At 41.5% G+C, this 25,872-nt stretch overlaps 1 protein-coding gene across 1 annotated transcript in view; it reads right to left on the reverse strand.

Annotated features, from left to right (window-relative positions):
- Positions 1–1,020: 1,020 nt before the first annotated feature.
- PLCXD3 (phosphatidylinositol specific phospholipase C X domain containing 3) overlaps positions 1,021–25,872 on the reverse strand; it is an 86,248-nt gene continuing 61,396 nt past the window's right edge. The window contains exon 3 of the mRNA XM_051643608.1: positions 1,021–7,978. Coding sequence (XP_051499568.1) covers positions 7,822–7,978 — 157 coding nt within the window. The 3' untranslated portion in view covers positions 1,021–7,821. The remainder of the gene's footprint in view (positions 7,979–25,872) is intronic.

The following is a 25,872-nucleotide window of genomic DNA, read 5'->3' on the forward strand; positions in this document are numbered from 1 at the left end:
GGAATTGTTTATTTCTCATGGCATCCTCTCCTGCAACACTAGCAGCCTGTGCATGGGTCCTCGACTTCACAGAGGGCCACATCAGAGGGCACAAAGAGTGCAGGAGCAGCGCGCTTGGGCTGGCTCTACCTGTGACTTGGTAGGAGAGGTAAGCAAAAGAGGTCTGTCCTGGAGAACAATCTTACTGGCCTTGCTAGAAAGAAAAGGTAATATAAAACCTTAAATTCCAAGCTGTGTCCATGCAGAAAGGCTTTAGCTTCTAACATGCCACACTTCACCTCTGAAGGATGCTGCAAAGCCCAGCCTTGCTGGCCATGCTTCTGGGTGCAGAGACCTCTTGGTAGGTGCTTTTCTGTGTTCCGCCTTGGGGAAGAGGTCCCTGAACCACACAGGAGGCTCCTGGGAGACAATGGAGGGTACTCACCTGCTGGCTGGCAGGTCCTGGAGTCAGGCTTGTGGTAGCAGCTAGTCTGCTCCACCAGCACCTGCAGGCAAGCTGAGCTAGCACTGGTGGTGGGATCTTCTCACCATGTTTACATGAGCTGCAGGCAGCAACATGGAGAGGGCACAGGGAAGCAATGGGACAGACTAAAATTTCAGAGATCTAGTTCCTGCTTTCCATCTCCTTCCTCCTTACCAGATGCCATCAATGGCTAGAGTAGCACCATGGGCTCATGCAGACCACAGAGCTGGGCCATATGCTTTGTCACTTGAGGCAAACTGGGACTGGAAAGCCCTGCAGGGAGAGAGGTAGCCAAAGCCTGCTGTGTGCCTGGCAGCACCAACATCTCACAGCACCCTGTGTTATTCCAGGGTCCCACAGTAATCGGGTGGAAATGGTACTCCTGCTGCAATGCTCTCATGGGACAGACAGTCCACGTACACCACTAATGTAATAACACAGCCTGGGTCTAACACCTGACTCCACCATGTATCACAGAACTGTGTTAAGAAGCCTCCTACATGTGAACTCTTGAATGCAGCAATGAAGCCATAAACCAGAAATACAGGTACCAGAGCTTTATTAGATGTTTCACTGGATACAAAGAAAATGGACTTTATATTACTCTTTTTTTTTTTTTTTACATTAAATACACATTATTTTCATAAAAATTCACATTTGCTATACAGAACTGTAGGCATTTTTTACACAACATTTATTGAAGTACCATTGAATAGATCCTAAAAAGAGAAGGTGCAGCTCTGTGAACCTTTGTGGGCACAACACACAGGGAGCTCCATGTCCTCCACACAATCATCCTTCCCACCAAAACAGAGAAAAGTCATTCAAATGCATTAATGCTCACTGGGAAGTAAGGCTTCTGTACAGAGACCCTGAACAGTGTCAGGAGGCATTGTGGCAGTAACATCCTAATCATCACCTACACAATCCTAAAGCTAACAATTACTGAGGCAGTCAAAAACTTAACAACTGTACTGGCAAGCCCACACATAACTTTATTTTCTTTTAAAAATTATATTTCTAATCATGTATTTTGATTTTCAATAATAATAATTACACATAAACCCAGGATTCTGCTTTCAGGATCCCAGCTTCACAGCAAAGCTGATTCCAGCTACTCAAGGAATCTTATCTGATCAAATTGACTCTTGTAGGACCCAGAGCTGAGAGAATAGCCTAGTACCTATCATCTCATTGCAGGAAAACATGGAAAAAAGTCTAAGCATACCTCTATTTTAAGAGATATTCCTTGGCATATCATCCAATCTGTTTCTAATTTGGACAGAGAAAGTTTATAACTGAATTCTTACCAGCCAAGGTGAAGCCCATCTAAGAGGACGTAGGTATGTAACTTGGAGTGTGGAGATAAGCTATTCTGGGACACTGGATGGAGATAACGAGGTGCTGGAGCAAGTACAGAGGAGGACAACGAAACTGGTGAAGGGCACAGAGAAAAAATCTTATGAAGAATGCTTGAAGGAGCTGGGAATGTTTATTTTGAGGAAGAGGAGGCTGAGGGGATACCTCATCAGTCTCTACAACTACCTGAAAGGACATTGTAGAGAGGTTGGTGCTGGTCTCTTTTCACAGGTAATTAGTGACAGAACAAGAGGGAATGGTTTCAAGCTGCACCAGGGGAGGTTTAGACTGGACATTAGGAAAAAAAAATCACAGAAAGAGTGGTTAGACACTGGAATCGGCTGCCCAGGGAGGTGGTTGAGTCACCATCCCCGGATGTGTTTAAGGGTTGTTCGGATGGTTGGACTCACTGATCCCAAGGGTCTGTTCCAACCTGAATGGTTCTATGATTCTGTGATGTGCAACACTGCCACCTTTTAGCCCTGTACTTCACATCTTGTAAGAACTTGTGGATTGCTATGGTCTACTGAGGATGACAAGCCTACTACACTCACTTTGAGCAGTGTAGCTCACAGCTGAGAGTTTAAGGGATTCGCATGCAGAAAGTGAGATAAGGAGCACTGAGCAGAGGCAAAGGAAAAAAAATTGGAAGATGCTGCTTTTTAACTAGACAAAACAGAGATAACAGAAGAGGGTCTGAAATCTTTGGCCTTCCCTCAATAGTTGTTCAGGTGGGTCTGACTCAAAATTGACCTAACACCAAATGTACTGTAGAGCAAGCACACTCTGCCTGGTCCTGTCCAACCAGCCAGGCACAAGGCAGACCTTCTCTGTGCTCAGTAGGTCTTTCAGAATTACCCTTGGGATCAGGCAGAGGCATCTCAGACAGAAACCATGAAGGGAGAGCTAGACTTGATTGTGGGAATGGTAGAGAGGTCATACCTGTGAGCAATATAGATTCCTCACTAGAGCACTAGGTCCTGCCAGCCACTGTGACATTATTATTACTTCTTTAATTACAGCTGCCATGGCTCCTGAAAGCAGAATGCTGTATGTGGGCAGGCCAGGCTAGGCTGCTCAGCCTCTGACATTTATAATCTTTTGCATAAGTATTTTTACAGTCCAACCTAGACTGGAGCAGAGTTCAAAGCTCTTCCTGCGAATTCACAGCTATGTTCCATCACAGGACATGAGCAGTATTGCATAGCATTTAGGGACATCCCCAAAGCCAGGGTACCACCACCCTCCTATCATGATTGTATCCCAGGAGATGAACTTTAGGCCAGTCAATTACATGATCTCAATTCCTGCCAGGATCCACAGGAGCTGTGTTTGCACAGAAATGATTTGACCTGTAACACACTAGAAATCATGTCTTCGCCACCTTGTACAATCAAGGTAGTTGATTAGGCAAACATCCTCCTCTTTATTTACCGATATGTAAGTGAGCTCCATGTAACTTCAAGTTTAACTCCTTAGTGCTGAAAAGTGAGGGAGTCAGCCCTATGGAGAATCCCCAATGACATCTGAAATCAGAACTGATAATCATGGGATCTAAAGAAGGTTATGCAAATGCATTAAGGCAGGTTACATAACTGCCCTTTTCCTTTAGGATTAATTATTTCCTTGTACATTATAGACAATCCATACTCCCATACACACATCCCCCTACAAAACAGCATCACAGTAAAAACTAAATAGATCACTGAACCCCAACATACTTGTAATCAATACATTGCACATACTATAAAGCGTATTTAATCTCATCATTGGGTTAACATATACAATTCAGAACACATTGACTGTAACACAGAAGCTACCACTGAGGTATGGCAAGTACATCATATACACTGTTAGCTGTTACTTCACTGAAAAATAGTGTAGAAGTTTAAAATGGTGCTAACTGAGCTGCTGAAAGCACCAAACAGCCTACTCAGTTGCTAATACCTAGTGCTCCGGATACTATATTCAAGATAAACAGCACTGGAGCTATGGTTTCAGGGCACTCCACTTTTTTGATATTGTAGAGTTAACCTCCACAACTTAAAATGTCCTTTGCAGCACAGCATATGCTTACTATACACTATGTGCTCCCACTCATCCCAGGGTAAAACTTTAGTAACTGCTTTGAAATGGTCTGGATTTGTATCAGAATAACAGAAAGACTTGGCTAAGCATACAGGATCATCCATTCCCTCTCCCGTACGTATGCATATATATATGCACACAGGTATGTTCAGAAGAATGGTTTGAAATGGCAGGAACTACAAAAACAGTAATGTAACCAACAGCAAGTAAATGCAAATAATCCACTAATTTTAAAACTAGGCTCCTGTGGTCTGAATCTGTTCCTACCCCTCTCCACACAAGGCAGGAATTAGACCCCAGGACCAGCTGCTCTTTGGTCCAAATCGCTGCAGGTTGGATCACACTGAACAAAGACACCTCAGCTTGAGTAAACTGAAAAATGGAGTCAGGCAGGTTTACAACAGCTGAGACACTGCCTGCGTTGTGTAGCATGGTCACAATTTTTCAAGGATGACTGAAAAGAAAGGATCAAGTAATCACATAAAATGCCAGAAAACAATACTACTTGATGTGTATACAATGAACAGAGTACAGGGGAAAATGAGCACAGGAATAAAAAAAATGTTTTGGTGGAGAATGACAAGACAGTTTGAGTAAACAGATGCCTATGAAGATCAATAGTGTAGACAGGCATTTTTCCTCTGATGGGCTGATTACAGTCATCTAATTTCCCATGCTGGATTCCTCATAGTGCATCTGTAGATACCTTCCAAACGAATGAGGTCAGACAAGTCATCTGACCCAACTTCACAAGCACGTTTCTTTTGAAATCATGAAGAGTTTTAGCTGCACACGAGTGGCAAAACTGGGCTCTCAAATGGTCCAGTTATGCTGCATAGTTCCTTCTGGCTTGTTCTTTTCTGGCAACATCTCCCAAACAGTGCCAATATGGAGTCCATGCCTATCAGGACAGTTCAATTACAGTTTTGGGTCCTTGCAGCTGAAATCCCCAGAAAAGCGTGGATAGTATGATCCCCCCACACACTTTTTTGTTTTAGAAATTAAGGCAAGTTTGTTTACCTGTTTCTAACAAAGTGCTGTGCTTTCTCAAAAGAAAGGAGACTGACAGCTAAATGAAAACATATATTTTTCTGACCAAATGTAACATTTTCCTAAGATTTTTTTTCCCCCACTAATGGAGAAACTGTATTATTTGTCTATTATCCTTCCTGTTAGAGGATTTATTCTTTTTTTGCTATGCTTCTATTTTCCAGCACCCAAATGACAATTAGAATAAAACTGACACTAAACAAACATTTCATAACAATGCTAACAACCTCAAGATAGCTCCATATATAGTGATATATACAGGCACACACACATTTTACTTAAATACAGCAGAACAGCTGCTTTGAGTACACCTCTGCATAAGTGAAAAGCTCAGTGTATTTGGTGTGTGTTTCAGTGAAGGATCCCAGGAGGAACTCAGTGGTTTTGGTGCCTTCAGATTCAATAGAATTTCAATCAGAAAACAAGTAAGAAATCTATTTTCTGCTCCACCCAAGTATTCAGATTACTTTACTGCATTCAAACAACAGGCTAACTCTGTTGACTACACTTAAGTGGCTGAAGGACAACAGGGAGCATCTGGAAGCAAACAAACCCAGCTAGACAGAAAAATTAAAAGAGCATTTCACACCACATTGCCAATAAATAAGCAAACACTTTCACATTTCTATGTGGGACACCCACATAGGGTGGGTTAAAAAAAAAAAAAAAAAAATGCTCATGTTTCATTTCATGTGTCTGTTACATGAGTTTCACTTGAAGATCCTGTGAAAATCGGAAACAAAATGCATCAACACACCCCATGCCTTGCTTAGATGTAGATGAAAGCACTAGAGTCCTACCCCTCGTTCAATATGAAGATTGGCTTTGTCTCTTGGTAAATTTTTGGGGAAGTCTGGGTAAAGTTTTAACACTGTAAAAAACCTAACTGGCTTAGATCTCAGGTTTCACTGTGGATGACTCTTACAGTCCCAACCTATAGAGAAAAAATTGCTACTGAAGGAGGCATCATAACTTCATAACACTTGCACAGTTTTTTTCAACCAAATCTATAATACTCCTGTCCAGAATGCAGAATGCAGAATATCATTATGCAAGTTTCCATGGATGTCTTTATGTCATTTACGTACATTTAAATGTGTCTTTATAGTACACACACACTTAAATGATTCTTTATAGTGTACACACACACTTTTTCCAAGGCATCCTCTCACTACAAAAGAGAGGCAAGTGTTAATTTTATTCCACCTCTTCCTATACTAAAAACAAAATAAACCCCTATGGCCCCTCATAATCCACCTGTTTGATAGGACCATTCTTCTTTTTCTAAACTCTGATGGTAGATGGTAGCCATTATTTGACAGAAAATAGCAAAAGACCATACGATGCCATTCTTCTCACTCAACAAAAAGTTCTACTAACATCAATGGAAACTTGACCTTAGTCTGATTCCATAAAGCACTGCAATATTTCAAAGAGCATTTTCCTTATAAGACATAATAGCATCTTTTTTTTTTTTTTTGAAAATGAAATGTTTTCTTGCCAAAGTTGTGTGCCTGTGCATTGATGTATCCAGAATATATGACAGGCTGCATTGTACCCAGTTGGGTGTCATACAGTGGCAATGCTCTAATCATGTAACTCATTAAGTTTTCCATACACTTGAGTTTTATATGTTTCATTAAAAGCAGGGTGACCAGCCATTCTGCTGCTGAACAGTGCCCTTCAATAGGCTTCCAACCTTGTGTTACTTGCTATAATACCCCATAAACAATTTAAGGACTATCAAGCACTTTTATTAGCTAGAAGCTGAATTACTATAACCTCTAGTACAATTTTTCACTGATGAAACTGGCACTGATTGTTTTTGTAATCAGCAGAGAAGTGTTGTGTTCATAGCTGCCTTAAAGAGAAGCTTAGACTGCATTGGTTTTTTTTCTGGTGTTTTTGTTTGTTGGTTGGTTGGTTTATTTTTTTAAGTGCAGTTTTAGTCCTGCAGAAAGCAGGTTTCTACCATGGGACAAAATTCTGGCCACCATACAACAGACACAATTTACTCATCCTATGCCAAATCCATGCTAAATGTAGGAAATTTTCCTATTAACTTTGGTGGACATTGGATCAGGTGCTTAGATAAGATTAACCCTGGGAGTGAGTGGTGCTCCAGGCTGGCCTAACTTTTTTCCTGCTAGAACCAGGTAAAATATGCACTGGCAGCTCCTAGTGCAGGGCTAGGCCAGAACCATCCATCTGCTGACTTGACCTGTGGCAGAGACACTGGAAAACCCCAGTTTGAGAATGAAAAGCAAGCAGGATTTAGTCTGTGCCCTGTGAGAGCTGTATAACGCATGATGTTTTCTGTCCACTAAATATGCGTGTGTTAGAGGCATGACTTCAGATTTACTTCACAAAGGCATTTAAACCTGTATCTCACTTATAAATACAATCAGTTAAACTGCCTAATAGATGAAGTGCAGCAGCTTAGAATTTTCAGGTCAGATATACTGTCCTTAGTCTCCTGGTGTAAAGCTCACACCTTTAGGAATCCTGCTGTGGGCAGGCAAAGGGCAATACACATCCCCTTGCTCTAAAAGCAGCACATTTCTTGGCACTGTTCATAACCAGAGAAGACACATGAATCACATTTGGTACCTCACAGAAAACATTTAAATGGCCTTCTTTTATGAAACACTGTAAATATATGTAGTTTTGCTCTTCACATGAAACACAAATGTAAAAAATTATAATAATTAATTAAAACACTTCCCCTACGTCCACCCACTAAAGCCCTAAACACCTCAGCATGTTAAAGGAAGATCAGTGTTTCACAAGATAATTTTTTTAAAACACAATCTTTTCTTTTAAATTCTAAATAACTTAACAACACACACTTTACAGTACTATCAAGTAGTGTCATCTTCACCTTCATCCAGGGCATAGTTGAGCTTTATGACTGTGCTGATAAAGTCACCAAGTTCTACAAAATCTGCTGTGATAATATTCACACCACTTTCTCCTGGTTTCTGAGTTCGGACCCACTGCATCATGGCAGGAAGAGCCCTAAGGAGAAAACAGGAACAATAATTACTCATAAAGTAGCAAAACAAATGCATTGAGGCAGGATAACCAACAGTAGCTCCCACTGATCTCACATGGTTTCTAAGGGAACCATGTAAGAAAGGAGACAGGTAACTTGCTCAGGCTTCCTGAAAACTCTTCTTTTTATAATTTTCATTCTCTGTGGAAATATGCTGATTGTGTAACTTCTCAGTAGAAAAGAAAGAAAGGAAGATCATACAGGCTCGCAGTAATTATTGCTCAGGAGCAAGGACATGAACCACTGACCTTTGCAGTGTCATCCAGCCATACAACTCTGAGAACTGCTTATGGAAAAAGAAGTAACTCAAGCCATTTGCAAAGCATCTTTGATACATACAAGGAAACGTTGAAAATAATATTTTGGGGCACACTGGAGCAACCGTGACACCTACAGTGTAAGTAGAGCACATACTGAATACCCTTTCTCTCTCAGTATTGACATCCTAGCCAGAAATTATAGTTAATCATAAACCTGTGGTCAGTAACTGAAATAAAAAGCACAACCATTATATACACTCTTTTTTGAGAAGGCATATTTTCATTATATTAGACCCTTAGCATAGGATTACAGAGGTGTAAAAGATGTCTGCCCATCTGGGTTTGTAAGTACAAAGAAATTTTTCCAATACCATGAAAATACAAACTAACAATAAAAAGAAATACCTATGGGAAAATAAAGGTCTCCCAAGTCCTGCATAGGAAGTCAAGCAGCAAGATCCACTTTTCAGAAGACAGAATTTAAGAGTTCCAAAAAAATAAAGTACAGATTTTTCAGAGAAAACATTTTTTTTCACAGAAAGGTTATTTTTCAGAGAAAAGATAATTAACCATTGGAACAAATTCCCAATGGCTGTGACAAACTCTAGAGCACTTGCAGACTTTAAATCAAGTCTGGATGTCATTCCAAAAATACAGTCTTGGTCAACCTCAAGCTGCTGATTTAAATAAAAGAACATACAGAATGGGCAAGGCTGCAGTCAGTTTAGATGAACAATGTTTTCCCTTTGCTCTAAAATCTATAAATCTGTGATTCCCTCTCAGCCAGCATGTTGTACAGTCTCTTTCAGAGAAGCAAGGTACTTGTAAAATGTTGGTCTGACAGTAATTCAAATCAAGCTGAACATGCTGAACCTAAAAGCTTTAGGAAAGCAGATCTACAGAAAACAGAACTATTAGCAGACACCGACTGTACTTGTCAGTGGCCACTGGGATGAGCCATTTTTAAAAACAAACTCAGTACTGAAAAAACCCCAAGCAGTTATAATTACCCCCTCTATGATTTTACAGAAGAATGAACAACACTAATTTTTGCTCCAGCAAAAAGTGCATAAATCCACCATAAAATCCACATTTAAGCCCAGCAACACATTTTATTGCATCCATCAATTCAATATGACTGAAGTGTATGTCTGTGTGCACTCCCACTGATAATCCTGAAAAGCTGCACTCCTCAGAACTGTAACAGGCACAAGTCAGGTGTTAAATATCCAGCAATGCCTGGACTGTTTGAAAAAGATCTGTGAGCAACCAGAACCAGGACAGATCTCAAGTATAACAGTGTGGACCACCAAGGTGATAAAAGGCAGCTCAGAGCAGTTGAAAAATCCGCTGCATCTTCACATGCAGGAGATACTGCTGAGCACTGGACAAGGCTGAACTTCTAAGATGGCAATATGTTGTCTTTGTCTTAAATACCATCCTATTTAAGCTCAAGGACTTTCAGGTTAAGGTGAACTGACTGATTGCAGGCAGGCACAGATTTTTTCCACCTTCCTTCTGCCTAAGCTCATACCCTTGATATTTTACTTCCCCTTGATGCAAAAGTAACTTCTCCTGGTGTCCTTTGTTGGTTCTGAAGCTGGTTCTAATGTAATTCTGTGTTCAGACCATAGCGTTTGCTGTCTATACACTTAGCCATATAGTTGGAAATACTGTTTTCATTTTTCCTACTGTGTTCTTATTAATCCAGCCTTTAACAGATAATCACACCTTCTTTTGATTAGTACTCTACCTTAAATTCAAGTTTGCCCCACCATTTCATCTCCAGTGAGGCCTGGTAGCTAAATAGTTTATTTACATTTTACTGATATTTCACACGGGACAGTTACATAACCCTTTGCTCATACATAAATTGTTACCTATAGCTACAGGAATCCTTTGATCATGAGACTAGAAATAATCAAAGATAAGTAAAAAATTGAATCAGATTATTCAACAAAAAGCTTATATGCGTAGCGAAGAACATAATCCTGTAAAAAAAACCCAACCCATTTGAACAAAGATTCCATTGACCTTCAAGATGTGATCTAGGCTCTACAACTCTGCTTATGATAGAAATTCATAGAAAAAACCCACAGAGATCAGCTTCCTCCCATAGTGCAATCTTCAAGTGGATTACACCAATGACATAAGAAACCATGTGTCACTCAGCTTCCATCTAGGTATCTCACAATAATTACTAGAATAAACCTACTTTAACATTCCTCAGGGCACCTTTGTGGTAGTGGCACAAACTTGTTCGCCCTTCATACTAATTTCCAGTCTCTGCATGCCTCAAACTAGTAATTTTTCTCATTAATAGTTTTAATCAGAGGAATACAAACCATGCTGTGTGGCAGCTACCTACATGACTATCCTCACAGAAACCCAGTATGTATCATAGTCTTTGTGGATATTATCGCAATGTTGATGATAAATGATTTTGTGCATGAGCATATGCAAGCCTTGCAGCTTGCAAACCCTGACTGCACCCCTGCCTGTGTGTCAGGCAGGTCCCGGCTCTCCTATGGAGGATGTTGGTGTCTGTGCTTAAAGGCTTCTCAGAGGCTCTGCCACCAATGCTTCAGATGCCAACGCTGCACAGGCTGAGGACATCTGTAGATATTCCAGGCTGGTAATCTCATCTGTTACCCCTCTAACTACAGTGGTGTAGTCATACTGTAACAACATCCACAGCTCCATTGTGCTAGTGTAATGGGTCTTCCTAATAAAACAGTATCATGCTGGTAACAATAACAGCAATATCACTACTGAAAAAGCATGCAGGACAGGCTCTAGCACTCTTGAGTGTTATCTCAGGTCTTCCAGCCTTCCTGTGCCTCAGCAGTGAAAGGTGGATGAGTTGATCAGGAGTCCTGGTAGCCTCAGAGATGTGCTGTGAGGTTCCAGCACCATAAGTAAGCTCTGAAGGGCATACAAGATGATAAGTACTATGTTAACATGTGAAAAATGAAGAGCCGGGCAGCTGCAAAAGCTGACAGAATAGTCAGCCTACAAACTGACTGAAGTCAATTCCAGCCCATGGCCACAGTCCCAGTTCTTGGAAGGAAATAACTTCTAACCTCTAAGGGTTGAAGAAGTCACTTTGTAATGCTGAGCCACACACTCAGAAGGGCACTGCCTGCCTTAGCCTACAGCCAAGGAGGAGAGTTGTGCTCATCAGCAAAACCTGCATGGGAAGAGAGTGGAGACTCTTTCTCTTGCCCCAGTACATGGGGCACTGTTTTCATCCCGCTGCAGCTTCACTGACCTGGGTCGGGGCTGGCCAGAGCCAACACTGCCAGACCAGTGCAGTTCTGCCCCACAAACCAGCATCTGAAGTCCACTCCTCTTTCCAGATCCCCAGCACTAAGGGAGAACTAGTGGAAAAGCACAGCAGGGTGGGTGCTCGAGCAGTGGTGGAGGAGGGGAACAGCAAATTAATGATCCCTGTGGACAGTCAAACCCAAGTTATGTGGGAGAAGAATGTTCCACCTCGAAGGAATACAAAGATTGTATCATACATTTGCACTGACTGGGAACTAGGTGGTACCAGACTGCTGGAGGAGGGCGAGAGGTCTGGGGGATGAAAGCAATGTGACCGGACATAACAGGGAAGGAAGCCATGGGAAGGGCTGTGGTCCAGCCCAAACCCACTGCAGCCGCACCTCAGCACAAGGAGCCAGATTCACACCACCACCCAGCAACCTCCTGCAGGGGTTCTCAAACCTGCCAATAAGTCTGCATGAGAAGGGACATGGTAGAGGAGATCTGGGGAGTATGGACCTACCTACGCTGGACAGCACAGTGTTGTGCAGAGGTATTTAATGTGGGCATATTTATTCTGAGAGCAAAGCTTTTCTCTCTACATGGCACCTCACTAGGTCAGTCGGAGGCTGACTCATCATGAGCATGGCTTGGGTATCAGGATGGCTTACATTATGCATGCAAACATGCCTTACATCACCCTTTCCAGTCTTTTTTTTGTTGAGGAGCTCTGTATTTTCTCATATAGATTGCTACAGTGATTTTCATTTACAACCCAATAAAAACTAGGCTGCATTTTGACAGTTATTTTATTACCTCTATTTTCTCTTTCTGTTTGGTTGCTCATATAAACAGAAATGTGTCTAGATATCTTTTTAAGTTTTTCTTTTTTTGTCCTATCCAAAGCTATTGAATATTCAAGACCTCTTTTTTATTAATTATTTTATTATTTTATTTTTTATCTATCAAAGATTTCAAGTGGACTCTTAATAGCATTAATTTTTGTTTAAAAACTAATAATGAAACATTCCAGTATCTTCAGTTCAAGCAGTAAAACTGTGACTCCCATCATGAGCTTTCAGACCTAAGTAATTACATTAAAATTCACTTTAAAAAAATTGCTCTTGGGCTATTTTAGTTCACAAAGAAGGGTGATTGTATTTTGTTTTAATGCCTGAGTCATCAAAGCGTGACAATGTGATGGAAGAGTAAGGACAGCAGTGGTCTAAGACAGGACCTTCTGTGGGAAAACAGCTGCTCCTCTTTGCAGAGATTTCAAGGGAGATGAGGAGGAAAGCAACTTCATAAACACAAAAGTGCTATTCACTGTTTAAGGAGGGTTTTATTGCTAAAGGAAGAGAACTGTTGTTTTGTTTTGTTTTTTCTGGAGTACAGGGAGCCAGTACAACCTAACCCAGAGTGAGAAACTGGTCTCATTTACAGAGTGCCATGCTGCCTGTCATTAAGTGCCAATCATCTGTATCATCAGCGAGAACTGAAGCAGATCCACTTGCTCAGGATGAAGTGACATGTGGTATTTCTTCCCTGTCCAGCAAAGCACAAGCCCTGCCTCCCTGCAGCATTTTGCAAATACGTTTTACTGTTCAAGAAAAACAGCACTCCTCTGCAGCAGATGTACTCACACAAGCCTGAATCTGAATCCCTATACTCTTTACCTTTTCCCTCCTCCATCCATTTTTAAACACATTTGCAGGAACACTGATTAATTCTGGTGCTGTAATTCAGCACACAGTGACTTTCAAGGATGCTGAGAATTCATCGCTCCGGTGGGAGAAGTGGATGTCTCATGTGTCACTGAACCACAAAAATCATGACTGCAAAGAACCTTGAAAAGTCATTCAAGTTCATCCAGCCCATCCTGGGCAGGATCAGCTACACAAAGATCAGCAACAGAAACCACTTCTGGTAAATGTTCAATTTAATCAGTATTTACAAGTCCCAAGTGATGAATTAGTCACAGCCTTCCTCTGTATGCAGATCATCCCTACGTATTCCTATATATCCTCACTAGCTTCAACTCGAGTACCCAAAAACAGATGCCACCCAAAATAACAGTGTTAAGGTGTGCTGCTGTCATGGTTTGGGCCCAACAGTACAACAAAAGAACAGCCCCATGGCCCCTCATTCAACTTCCCCCTCCATGGTCCGAGACAAAGGACAAGGAGGGTTCTTCACGAACTAAGGTCCCGGGCAAAACAGACTCAAATTGGGGAAAAAATAATAATTTAATTTCACACTAATCAAACACACACATGACACAACACACAGAGCAGGGCTTGCATATGTTACCCCACCCCTCCCTTCTTCCCAGGCCCAAATCACTTTGTTCCTGGTTTCTCTCCCTCCTTCCCCCCAGCGGCACAGGGGGACAGGGGATGGGGTTTAGAGTCAGCTCACAGGATGGTGGTTCCTGCTGCCCCTTCCTCCTCAGGAAGAAGGATTCCTTACAGTCCTTCCCATAGAAGGTCCTCCACGAACCTCTCCTTCACGAGTCCTTTCCACGAGGTCTGGAGCTGCTCCAGCCTGGGCTTCCCACAGAATCACGGGCGCTTTGGGAACAAACTCCCCTGGCGCCGGGGTCTTCCACAGCTGCACAATCAGAGTCCACAGGCCGCAAATCCACTGGCCAAGTTCACCCTTCCTGTTGCCTTCAGGGAACATTCCACCACGTTCCTTCATGAATGCAGAGGCACAGCTGCCATCTCGCCATGGGTTGCAGGGAAACTTCTGCTTGAGCACCTTCTTCCCCTTCTTCCTCACCAACCACCAGCTCCGCTCTCCTTCCCCAGCACAGCTCTTCTCCTTGAAGTGCTCCTCTGCTCAGGTCTTATCTCAGTTTTTTCGTATGTTAATTGCAGAAGCACATCTATTGTCCCTCTAATGGCTCGTTGGCTGGGTTTGGAGCAGGGAGAACTTCTCAGCTGCTCACCGGTGTCACTCCTGTGGCCCTTCCCCCACTACCAAAAAACCCACCAAACAAAACCAGAACAGCTGCTCAAGATTGTTCGCTATGCCCTCACTCTGCTCCCACTAAAGATTTACTGTTCATCAGTAAATGAGCTTCGCTGCACAACATGAACCTTGGGTACCATTCCACAGTACATCATTCTACCATAATTTTCTCTGTGGTAAAACTAGTTTAAAAGGTCCTTTTCTTCTTCATGCCAGCTGTTTGTTTCTGCTCCCTAATCCAAACGTACCATTCCCTCAGCTGTGCTGAGAAAATAAAAAAACAGAACATAGAAATGGTCTGGATTAACAGAAACCAATCAACCATTTTTGCTCTCACTCTGTCTCAAAAGGCCCAAATAATTTATGAAATTTGACTTATAACAGGACCTCCGAAGTTGTTGAATTGACACAATCAAGAAAACAAATGAATAGAGGCACAGTGATTTACATGAGCTTTAAATGAATGAGCAGGGAAAGGACTGCTTTGATTCACTTTGTTACCTCTCAGATTCTCTCTAGATAGCAGCAATGTGGCACTACCAAGGCCAGACCCACTAGACCCAGAAAATTTGGGCAATGCTGAGTGAAATTTTATTATTAATAGTCTTGAAGGCACACAGGTGGCAATTCCTTTCCTCGGATCCTGAATGGACTTTACATTGCATATGAGCTGTCATGTTGCAAGTACTACCCTACATTAAGGTCCAGGAGCCCTCAATTTATTCTTCTGAACTGCTTACCTATAATTCAGCCATCTCCAATTGCTTTATACAGTTTTGGAAATGCATCTAGTCAGATGACACAGATTACTGTGCTGGGGTCAGATGAATATTTCAATGTAATTGATCTTAGCACTGCACTCGGCAAAGTCGCCAGAGGACAGATGTTTTTACTCTCTTACTGAGCTGTTGTTGGCTTTCTGAGTTTCATTTTTAAGGGGAAGGCAGAAACTAGCTCAAAAGGCCCTTTCCTGCCCTACATTCATAGAATATTTCAGTAGAATTTATTGAACCTACACCTCTATGCCTTTCTGAAATAGTAATGAGATATTGAAAAGTAGCAAATGGTTCTGGAGACGATAAATTTTCAACATCCTATTTTTACCTGATTCCACGTTTCTAGCCATTGCACCTAACAGCTTTAGGAATGCAGACAGCTGGGAAAGGACTCAATGGACCCTGTAGTATAAGAGATCTCATTAATGAGGGAACTCTAGTATTTTGGCTACTCTTTTGGTCAATATAGTGGGGATCTGAAGTGGACAATGCCAGAGCTAAAAGCTTGACCTGCTACCACATGAAGTGAGGCACTTAGCCTTTACCTGATGACTGAAGAAGGCCCTGTAACACACATAGTTATGCTAGTATGATAGACCATGGAGTAACAGGAAAACTACTGCCTGCCATGATGATGCCTGTGTTCAAAGCCTCAGTGATACAGCAGATCATGTTAGACAAGCTCGTCAATTGCACTTCTAATATGTTAGATCACATAGGGGAGAAACAGTTCCCATTTTCATCACCGTGGTTTTTCTTGAGCTAGAAAAACAGAGGGCAACAGAGAGATGTGAGTGCCGTTCAGATGTCTTTCCTTTCAACGTTTTGTGGCCTAGAGATAAGCTTGGTAGCTCATTTACACAGATGCCTGCATGGGGCATAATTTCAACTGCATTGCCTGTGAAACAGAGCAAACCTCTGCTTTATATAAGAAAATGTGTCACCAATCAATGGAAGAGCTACAGGTCTGGGACTTTTATCCTCCTATGTTCTAGCTCTTAAAAAAAAAAAAAAAGTTATGATGTATTCATATACTCCTTACGCTTGAATCACTGTATTAAACCATTTAAATTAGGTATTAGAGTTTACTGCAGAGCAGAAACTGCTTTGTCACTGTTGTATGTTGTAGCCAGTACTAAAGCATTCATGGCCAAGGTTTCCTCCACCAGATTTGGCCCAGGGCTTCCATTTTCTCCAAGGGTTGTCACCATGAATCACCTGGGACATCTGAAAGTGCTCTGTTTCTAAGGAACTTGCTAGGAGACTCCAGGTATGGAGCCATTCAGCTACTCCCTGGTTCTTAGTTTCTCTTGCTGCTGACAGCTCAGCCCCTCGTTACAAAACTCACACTCTTGAGCATGGAAAATTTGCATTATGCAAGAAAGAAGAGAGAGATTACAAGGCAATGAATAATTTTTTTTTTTAAAAAAAAAAAGGGGAAAGGGGATGCATGGAGAACACACTCTGAAATTTAACGTGAAGAACAATGACACAGGATCTACCAGAGCAAAAAAAGAAGAGGTGAATTTTACCAGTGTTTAGCCCTGCCCAGGACCTTGGGAGACAGCGACTCTGAAAACAAACCACTTTCCAGTAACTAGAAAAGTTAGTTTCAGAAGTTAGTTCAGAAGATACATATCACTATTAGGGAAAGCAGAGCAGCTAGGTGGAAGGCAGAGTTCATTTAAGAAACCTCTGGCTGTCACTCCCCTGTATGATTTATAACAGACTTCCACACACCATTGCACAGTTTGCACTGAAACCTGTATTACAATAAATCTAAAATACTTGAATAGGTAAAATATAGACTATTTTTTTTTTTTAGTCAAGTAGCATCACCCACAAAATTAATGTTTTATTCCTGCAGATTCTTCAAAATAAAACTCTCATCTATATTTGAATCCATTGCTATTGAATACAGAGCAAAGCAATTTCCATTTTCTTTTAGATGAACAGCTCTAAGTAGTTCTGGTTTTTTATCCCATCTAGTGGAGATATAAACTCCGTCTGCAGTGTCAGAGAACAGACAACCAAAGTATACAAAACTGCACGTAGCTGTTTGCCATAGTACCTTGCTCAGTATATCCCACAATACATTATTCAGACAGACAAATTGTAGAATAATTCATATTGAATGTAATGTTGAAAAATGCAAGGAAAGAAACCATACTCAAACACAAGAAAGTTGCAGGAAAGTCTTGCAGCATTCCCAGGATCGGGATTGTTCTCTGAGTCTTCAGAGCAGGTGGAAATCTGCTTAATTCGTGAAACATCAGCAAGCAGATTAAAATGAAGCAATCCACCCAACAAAGTTTAAATGGAAAATTATGAGAAAAAAAAGTGCCTTTGAAAAAAGATACAGGGAAACAGTAATTTTTCATCACTGCTGCTCTCTGGACAGCAAGAAGTAGAGAATATAGTGAGAGAACCAGGCTGCACAGCCAAGTAGCAGAAATTGGGCATAATTACAGCTCTGATTTGAATGATGTTGTAATTAAAACAAGTCAGGAAATGAGACAGTAGGGGACAAAATTTTATAGGAACATACACTTTTTCAGTTACTTAAAAAAAATTAAATGTATAATTAATGTTCAATGTAGCCAATTAAGCATTATTTTCTTAATTTTTGGTTTTTAAAAATTTAAATAATTTAAAATTAGGTGTTATTTAAAAATAATGTTATTTTGAAACTATAAAAACACTTCAATATTTCTAAAACATGAAGTTAGAAAATATGATTGAATGTTTCCTACACACTTTCCTGAAATACAATTAGTCATTAAGTGTGATCCAATTTTGCAAACAGTATCAATGGTGCAGACAAAACTGTTTGTCCAGCAAATTCCTGTTTAACATCAAAATTCCTCCTCTCTCCCTCTGAGCCACCACATCCTCTGCTTCCTGCTGTTGCTTCCTTTGCTTTTGTTAGCAACTGCCTTTTTGCTAGGACTGAACATCCTTCACTTCTTATTCCACCAAGCCTTCATGTGTAAAGCTAGTGTTATCAGTTCCCTTGCAACAGACAGGCAGATGGCACCGAGGAGCCTCATTAAATTGCTGCCATTGTCACCAAGGCTTTTCCACCCAGCACCCCAGCCCAGTGCCTGGACTGTCAGCTGCAGGGTTTAGGGTTGTCACACACCCACTAGCTCCTCCACAACAGCTGCTTCAGCTCACCAGAGAAGGAGACTAAGCTGCTTATTATCCTTTATACACTTCTGGCTTTCAGCTCTGGTCTCACACAGCTAAAACAGCTTTGTTAATCAGCTGCATCCCAGAGGCAATATCCTCCTAAACAGCATCCTGGGCATTGCTGTGAATCATGTATTAGCAGCAGCCTTCCCTGAGTTATCCCTCCTTCCTTCAACTTGCTTTTCTCAAACCCAGTATTAACAAGCCCAAAGCATTCACATGATAAGGCCTGTGTTATACTAATTATATTTAGGCCAAATTCAGTACCCAGGTGATATTAAGAAACAGCCACTGCTCTTTCATTGTGAGAAATGTCTGTTGTGTCTTCAGCTGGGGGAGACAAGCTCACTACGCTATCTTCATGCCAAGGTGGTCCCATGTCAGGAGGATCTGATCCCCTAGCACAGACTTCTCCATAACAAATACCACAAGGCATCCTGCTTCCCCATCCCCGGGTGGTGCCTTCTCACACACCTCCAGACCAGCCTGCTCCGGGGCTCCCGCAGCAGCCCAGCAGGGAGAGGAGCACTGCGCCAAGTGGTCCTGTCCTCCCATCTCCAGTAGCAAAGCAAGTGGCATGGACAAGACCATGCACAGTTGCCTTTGAAAAGGTGAGTGAGGAGTTGTGATAGTCTCCTGTAAAAGGTGGCCTGGGAGTAATCTGCTAATGATCTCTGCTCCTCTTTTAAAGCTCACAGAGCTCATTTAAAAAGCAGTCTCCTTTCTCCCTCCCGCTTTTCCAGCAGTAACGCTGTTGGAACACATCCCTGCTTATATGGCAGGGAGACCTTCCCTCACTTCCAGCTTAAATTTATTCAGTGAGTGTATAACTAATGCTCAGGTGAGAACACTGGTCTTTAGCCTAAACTGTTCTTTTCCCTCCCTGGTATTTATTCCTCTGTGATATTTACAGACTGTAATCACAGAAGCCTCTCAGGCTTCATTGCACTAAGGTAAACAAGACAAGCTCTCTCAATGTCTTCAGCAATTCATTCCTTGATTATCCTAGTTAGTAGTCCCTCTCTACATCTGTGCCAATTTTAATTTACTCCCCAGAACATGGATGATGAGAATTTCCCGTGATATCCAAAAAGATATCCTACCCCCACTGTGCACAGTAATATCAACACCTTTCTGTGCATGCTGGAAATTCCCCACTGCTGATCAAAAGGATACTGTTTTTTCTCCCAGATTCTTTCCACTGAGGACTAAACATTAGCCAGCCATGGGTGACACCTCAGCATCAGCCTTGCCCTGGCTTCTTCAGCTGATGAGATCCTGCCTTACCAGAGCATGCTCCCATCATTAAAACTTTGCCTTTTATGCCACAGAATTCCAGCTCCTTTCTAAAAACTGCAGGCATCCAGTTCTTGCTGTATGCTACTCTTCAGCTATCATCTCTTATGATGACAGCTTCTTACTTTGTGTTATCAGCAAACTCCATTAACAGTCTTCTACAGCTGCATCCAAGGTCCTTCATGGAAATATTAAGGATCACTATGCTCTTTGAGGAATGCTACCATTACCTTCTCTTCAGTCTGGTACTTCCAGCCTAGTACAGTCCTCACTCCATTTCTGATTCCCAAATTCTATTTCAGTTGATAATATCCTATGCAACACTTTACCAGTTGCACTACTGAAATCCCTGTATTTTCCTTTATAGTTCCATGTAAGTATTTACAAAACCAGATTAAGATTGCTTGACATCATCCAGCTTTGGAAAAACCTCATCCATGCTTATCCTACTTTCCATTAACCTCTGCCTCTTTGGTTTTTACTTTTTTCCAGTTAAGCTCTTCAGTCTTGCCTCCTCCTGAAAGTTTTTGGGGACTCAGACCATTCCTCTGCCAGTTTTAGAGAAGGGCATGATGTTTGCTGCTCTCTGCTGTAAACCAGTGTTTTCACAGATCTGCTTTAATGTGTGCCATGCTCATTCTAATCCCTGAGCAATTTTGCTATGGAGATTATCCAGATCATTCTCCTCTCTGCTTTAATGTATTCACTTCTTACTGCTTTTGTAAAAACATCTTCCCCCATGACAAAGAAGGCTTCAAGAGGAAATCTATCAGTTCAAACAGTGGATATAAAACTTCCTTCCAAGCTCTCAAATCACTAACTCGAGGCCAGATCTGCCACCATGCTGTCTACCTTGACTTAAAATAATTTTAAGTTTTAAAGAGGGCAGTCAGGCCATTTTACTTTTGGACTAAATGATGAGATTGAACTTCCTTAGATAAACATTAAAAGCAGATTATGACTTATTTTTGTCACAAGGAAGCAAAAGCCCTGGAGATGTGCCACAATATTACTTAGACAACAGTGTTTCCATGAACAGCTCTGTCCTTCAACAGTGTTTATTACCATACTCATCAGGCAAATTATTATTGTTAATAATACTGCTGCTTTGCTTGGCCAGTGGAATTCACCCTATATCTAATGGATAAAACTATAATTTCCAATAGTCATATCCAAAATGAAAACAAACATTACGAATAAGAGAAAAAGTACTGTGCTGTCTGCAGACTGTCACTTGATCAACAGTGATATTGAGGGGCAAGTGTAGTCTGGGAATTTTGGTGCCAGACATCCACTGTGGTATTGATTAGATCTAGCCCAAAACTAAGAAATGGTGCTCTGTGAGAAACTCCAGCATTTCAAAATGTGATTTTGTTTCAAATTAGAAAAGAAATACAAGATGTTGACCTTTCCTACCATATTCAGTACAAAACCTATTTCTGAATACAAAAATTAAAATCTGTGAATATAGAAACAGTATTAAATATTGCAAATAACACTGTAATATAAATATGATGACAAGACAGAACTAATAGAAGTACAGGTTGAAATGTTTTGACATAAACTATTTTGCTATAATAGAATTCTCCCTGGAAAAAACCATTGAAACATGCATTCCTGAAAACAACCATAGACTTCAAGATATCTGCATTTTTCAATAAAAAGCTGCATGAATGGGAAAAAAGAACAAAAGGTTTTGTGATCACTGGGTTGAAAAAATTTACACACACATGCACTTGCTGCTACATCTAACAAAACTAGCAACTGTAAATCAAACTCTTAAAAAAAGAAATAAAATATTAACAAATATACCACTGATGTGATCTCAAATTAGCTTTCAAAACAAAAGTGTTTTGATGATTTATAGAGCTCTTGCTGGTTCTTATCAGCACTAAAATAGGCAGACATTGTAAGAAGTCTCATGTTTCCAGTAATATTGGTAGCTTCTGAACTGACCTCATATTTTATTTAGTGAGAACTCCACGCTTATGAACCAGGGTTGCTACACCACAAACGAAACAAACCACATCACAGACTATCAGGAAAAAGGTAGACTGAAAAATGCATTGTAAAAATATAGCAAGGGATTGCAGAGGATTCATCAGCAATAAAATAAAACCCTCCTGGAGTGAAGCCAGGGCAGATATTTGGTTGAGACACGCTATAACTAAGAGGCACAAAAACATAGAATAATTAGGGCTGGAAGGGACCTTTAAAGTAATCTAGTCCACCCCCCCCTGCAATGGTCATGCTGGATCACTCAGCTCCATTGGCACGAGAAGACAGACCTGCCACGTCAGCCACACTGAGCGCCAGAGTCCCTGCAGTGACCCACACTCCTCTTCTGGGACACAGACCACAGATGCTGGTGGTGAACAGCCTCAGCAGAGCATCTGCCTCACATCAAATGTCAAAGACCAGCCAGAGAGACCTTGCACCCTACCACCCAGCACTGACTCGAGGGGAGATCTGCTAGGCAGCACAGACTGTCAGCATGACCCAACATGCTGGTGCATCAGTGAACATGTTATTTAAGAGATGACAAGAGTTCACAAGTATTGGTCTGGAGAAGAATACACACCACTTAAAAAAACCAGACAAACAGAAGCAACTCTGCATCTCAGAAGAGATGTACCCTGAGAAGAGCTGCACAGCCAGTACAGTTTATGCTGGCTGTATGCAGCAGAGAAGCCCAGAAGGTTACTCAGAGGGAATTACAGTAAATGGGCCTTGTGGTCAGTCCATCCAAAGCATTATTTCCAGTTACCTGGAAAATATTTTTTTAAGCAATAGCCCACCTATAGGTCTCATGAGAGAGTTAAGAAGAAAAAAAGCTACCCAGATGCTCATCATATGGATTACTGCTTCCACAAATGTTCCTGCAACTGCAGAGCTCAAAGGAGGGAACTTTCCACCCAGAGAAAACTGTTCTGTGGGATCTAAGTCTCTGTTCTAGTGCAGCCAGACAGTATAGCACTGAAACACACTGTCTGATGGAGAGAGTCAGCCAGCAGCAAATGCCACTAGGTGAGACAGATTATTGTCAGCCAAATGCCCTCTGAACTGAGATCAGCAACAGGCTCAGAAGAACGTGTTGTGCCTGGTGTGAGAGCAGGGCAAGTGCACAGCTCCCATTTGCAGTGCTGCAGTGGTGACCTTACTCACCCCTCCTGGCTGAGCCCTTTACTTTCTGCAGAAGGATATTTCACAGGTGGACCAAAGCATCTGCAGACACTCACCATGCCTTGTGCTTGCACTCTTCAAACAAACCGCCCCAGTCTTGACCACACACAAGTACCTTGATCACCTTCCAGCAAGAGGCTTCAGGGCCACCCACCTATCACCCAGCCTGAAACATCACCTCTGTTCCACACCATCCCACCCTACAAAACATCCTTCCCTCATGCCTCCCAGTGGCAACTTTAAAGGGCAATGGTAACACTATAGTTTCAGATTTAATTGTTTCATCTCAGTTACTCAAAACCTAACTGTCACTGCACATGCATCTGATGTAGAAATGAAACTTCCTGGGCTGACTGCTTGCAATGGCCCAGAGGAAGATGTGAAAACAAAGTAAGAAGAGTGTGCATGAGAGGAGAGAGAAGGTAAAAAGTGGCTAAGGAAAAGATGAAACAACAGTGGTGCTGAGCAGAGGCAGATCCTTCTCGTGAGGAGGGACAGTGGCCAGGAGCCCTGCATAGCAGACAGCTCAGCTGAAACTGGGGGGGAGGGTAGTAAGGGGTCCTCATTGGTTCTGCACTTTCCTCAATGAAAAGCAGAGAACAGAGGGGCAGCCCTGGTGTTGCTTTAACCTGATAAGCAGCAAAATCAAGGCATAATGACCTTATCTCTGAGAAAAAGCCTGCTCACAAGGAGGCAAGTTTCTTTGCAATATCCATTCCAACATTGGGAAACAAGGCAGCAAACACACTGGCTAAAATCATCCCTTCCCAGATACTCAAGCAACACAGAACACTGCCATACCTCTAGGAATTACTTGGATTTCAGCATTGCCTCAGAGCTGTAATTTTCTACAGGTCTCTGGAAAAGGAGATCAGCCAGTTTCAGACTTCAGAGTATGCAAATCTGAGTGGGAAGGGAACAAAGGTCCATGGCTGTACCCCTTTGTTCTTCAGCAGCAAAATTAAGGAGCCTATCACCCAAGATCTGATTTCTTTCTTGATTTGCTACACAACAATGCTTGCTGGAACCACAGCACTGTTCGAAAGACAAAGTTAAGCAGATTTCAATACCTCAAAAGAAACAAATGATGGTAATGTTCCTCCTTTGTGCTATAGCTCAGAAAACAAAAATTTTCAGTGGGAAAGTGCCTGCATCTCACCAAGGCTCCCACTCCACTCTAAGCACTCAGTCTCTTTCATATCTTAATAATATTTTATGTTATAATATATTCTGGATGACAGTTGCTTAGTTACAAAAACTCTCAGATCAACAGCTTCAATATTAAAATCTTGCCAAAGGTCAAATCCCACTGTATGATCATTCAGTGTCTCAAAGACAGTTCTTTTATTATTTTTGTGTCTGTGATAAATTCTGGAAGACATTTACTATAATAGGCTGTGGTCTGTTGAAGCAACTGTACAGCCTGGGATGATACATACAGTGCTATATTTATGATTATAGACAACCTTATTAGAATCTCTGACTGCATGAAGTTTATATCTTAGGCCTCTCCCTCAAAAAAATCAATCCTGGAAGAAAATGGAATTATGAAATATTTCCCTAGGAGTAAAGTAGTAAAGAAAAGATCAATAAAATGATGTTAAATATTTCCAGGTTTTAAGAACAAAATGAATAAAAATAAGCTTTATCTTTATACCAGCATTTTTCATAATGACAGTGACTCCCTAAGAAAGAATTGTATTGCATCCCACAGACATTACCGAACTCCTAGGAATAAACTCTGTAATCTCTGTTTTAATAGAAGAAAGACATGGGCATTTTTATAGCCTGTGCAAATTGTGCACCATACAGAAGATGGTACACCACCAAGACCTTTGGTCTGGCTACCTTCCCTATTTACAAGTTATTTTCCATTCCCCCAGTTACAGCTGTTTCTTTTGTACAAATGTGGCATCAGGATGCCAGGATTCTTTAATGCTCCCTCTACATACTTTGTCCCAACAGTCAGTCCATGAGGGCTACTTGTGTGTAGCCATAGGGAACCATTTAATAAAACTAATGGCAGACTTGGTGTACCTTCTGGCAGTGGCTCCCAGGGGCTTTGTGTACCTAAGGCTTCCCTAGCCCACCAGGCCAGGGGAGATAGCCATTGCAGAAGTCTGGGATATGCAGCTGACTTCTCTAGGGAGAGTGTGGATGCGTTCTTTCTAGATTACAATTGAAAACCCTCTAAGGCTTTGGAGGGTGCTGAGAATTGCCCAAACCCATCAGGAATGATACAGTGTGTGCAACAGGGTTTTAAGAGCTGACAGGATTTTTTTTTACAATTTCTGTCCATATATTACCACTCCAGGACCATGGGGCAGCTACAGGAGATTAAAAATTCAGACTTCCAAACATACAGTTTGCATGTTAGTACAGAACTGCCCAGTTCTCTTCTTAAAAATTAGCAAGGATCTCCCTATAGTCCTGAAGACAATGGTTTCCTGAAGTCCTCATATAGTCCTGAAGACAATGTGTTTGCAGCATGTAAGTGCAAATACAACACAGAGACATGGATATTGTCATACCTGCTCAGTTTGTATTTGCTTGAGGTTGTATTAAATGTCCTTGTGTTTCAGAAAGACATTATCAGATGGATTGTGGATAAATCTGGAAAGGCTTGTTGGTGTAAATCTTTGTGCTCATTTTGTACCTTATAAATGAGGAGGAGAAGGAACAACACATCAAGGAGATGTTCCCTTCATGATGAGGGATAAAAGCAGCTACGCAGACCCAGGCCCAGTACCAACAAATGCGTTTCCCGTGGGCTCAGCACCTGTTGGCATCTATTAGCTGTAGAGCTCCCTTAGTGATCTAAGTAATGCTAGAAAGATCAAAAAAATCCCAGCGGAATTAATGAGCCATTTACCATTTCACTACAGCAACCATGCAGATAGAAGCATGAAA

The sequence above is a fragment of the Apus apus genome, chromosome Z (assembly GCF_020740795.1).
Source record: "Apus apus isolate bApuApu2 chromosome Z, bApuApu2.pri.cur, whole genome shotgun sequence".
In the NCBI taxonomy this organism is placed as follows: Eukaryota; Metazoa; Chordata; class Aves; order Apodiformes; family Apodidae; genus Apus; species Apus apus.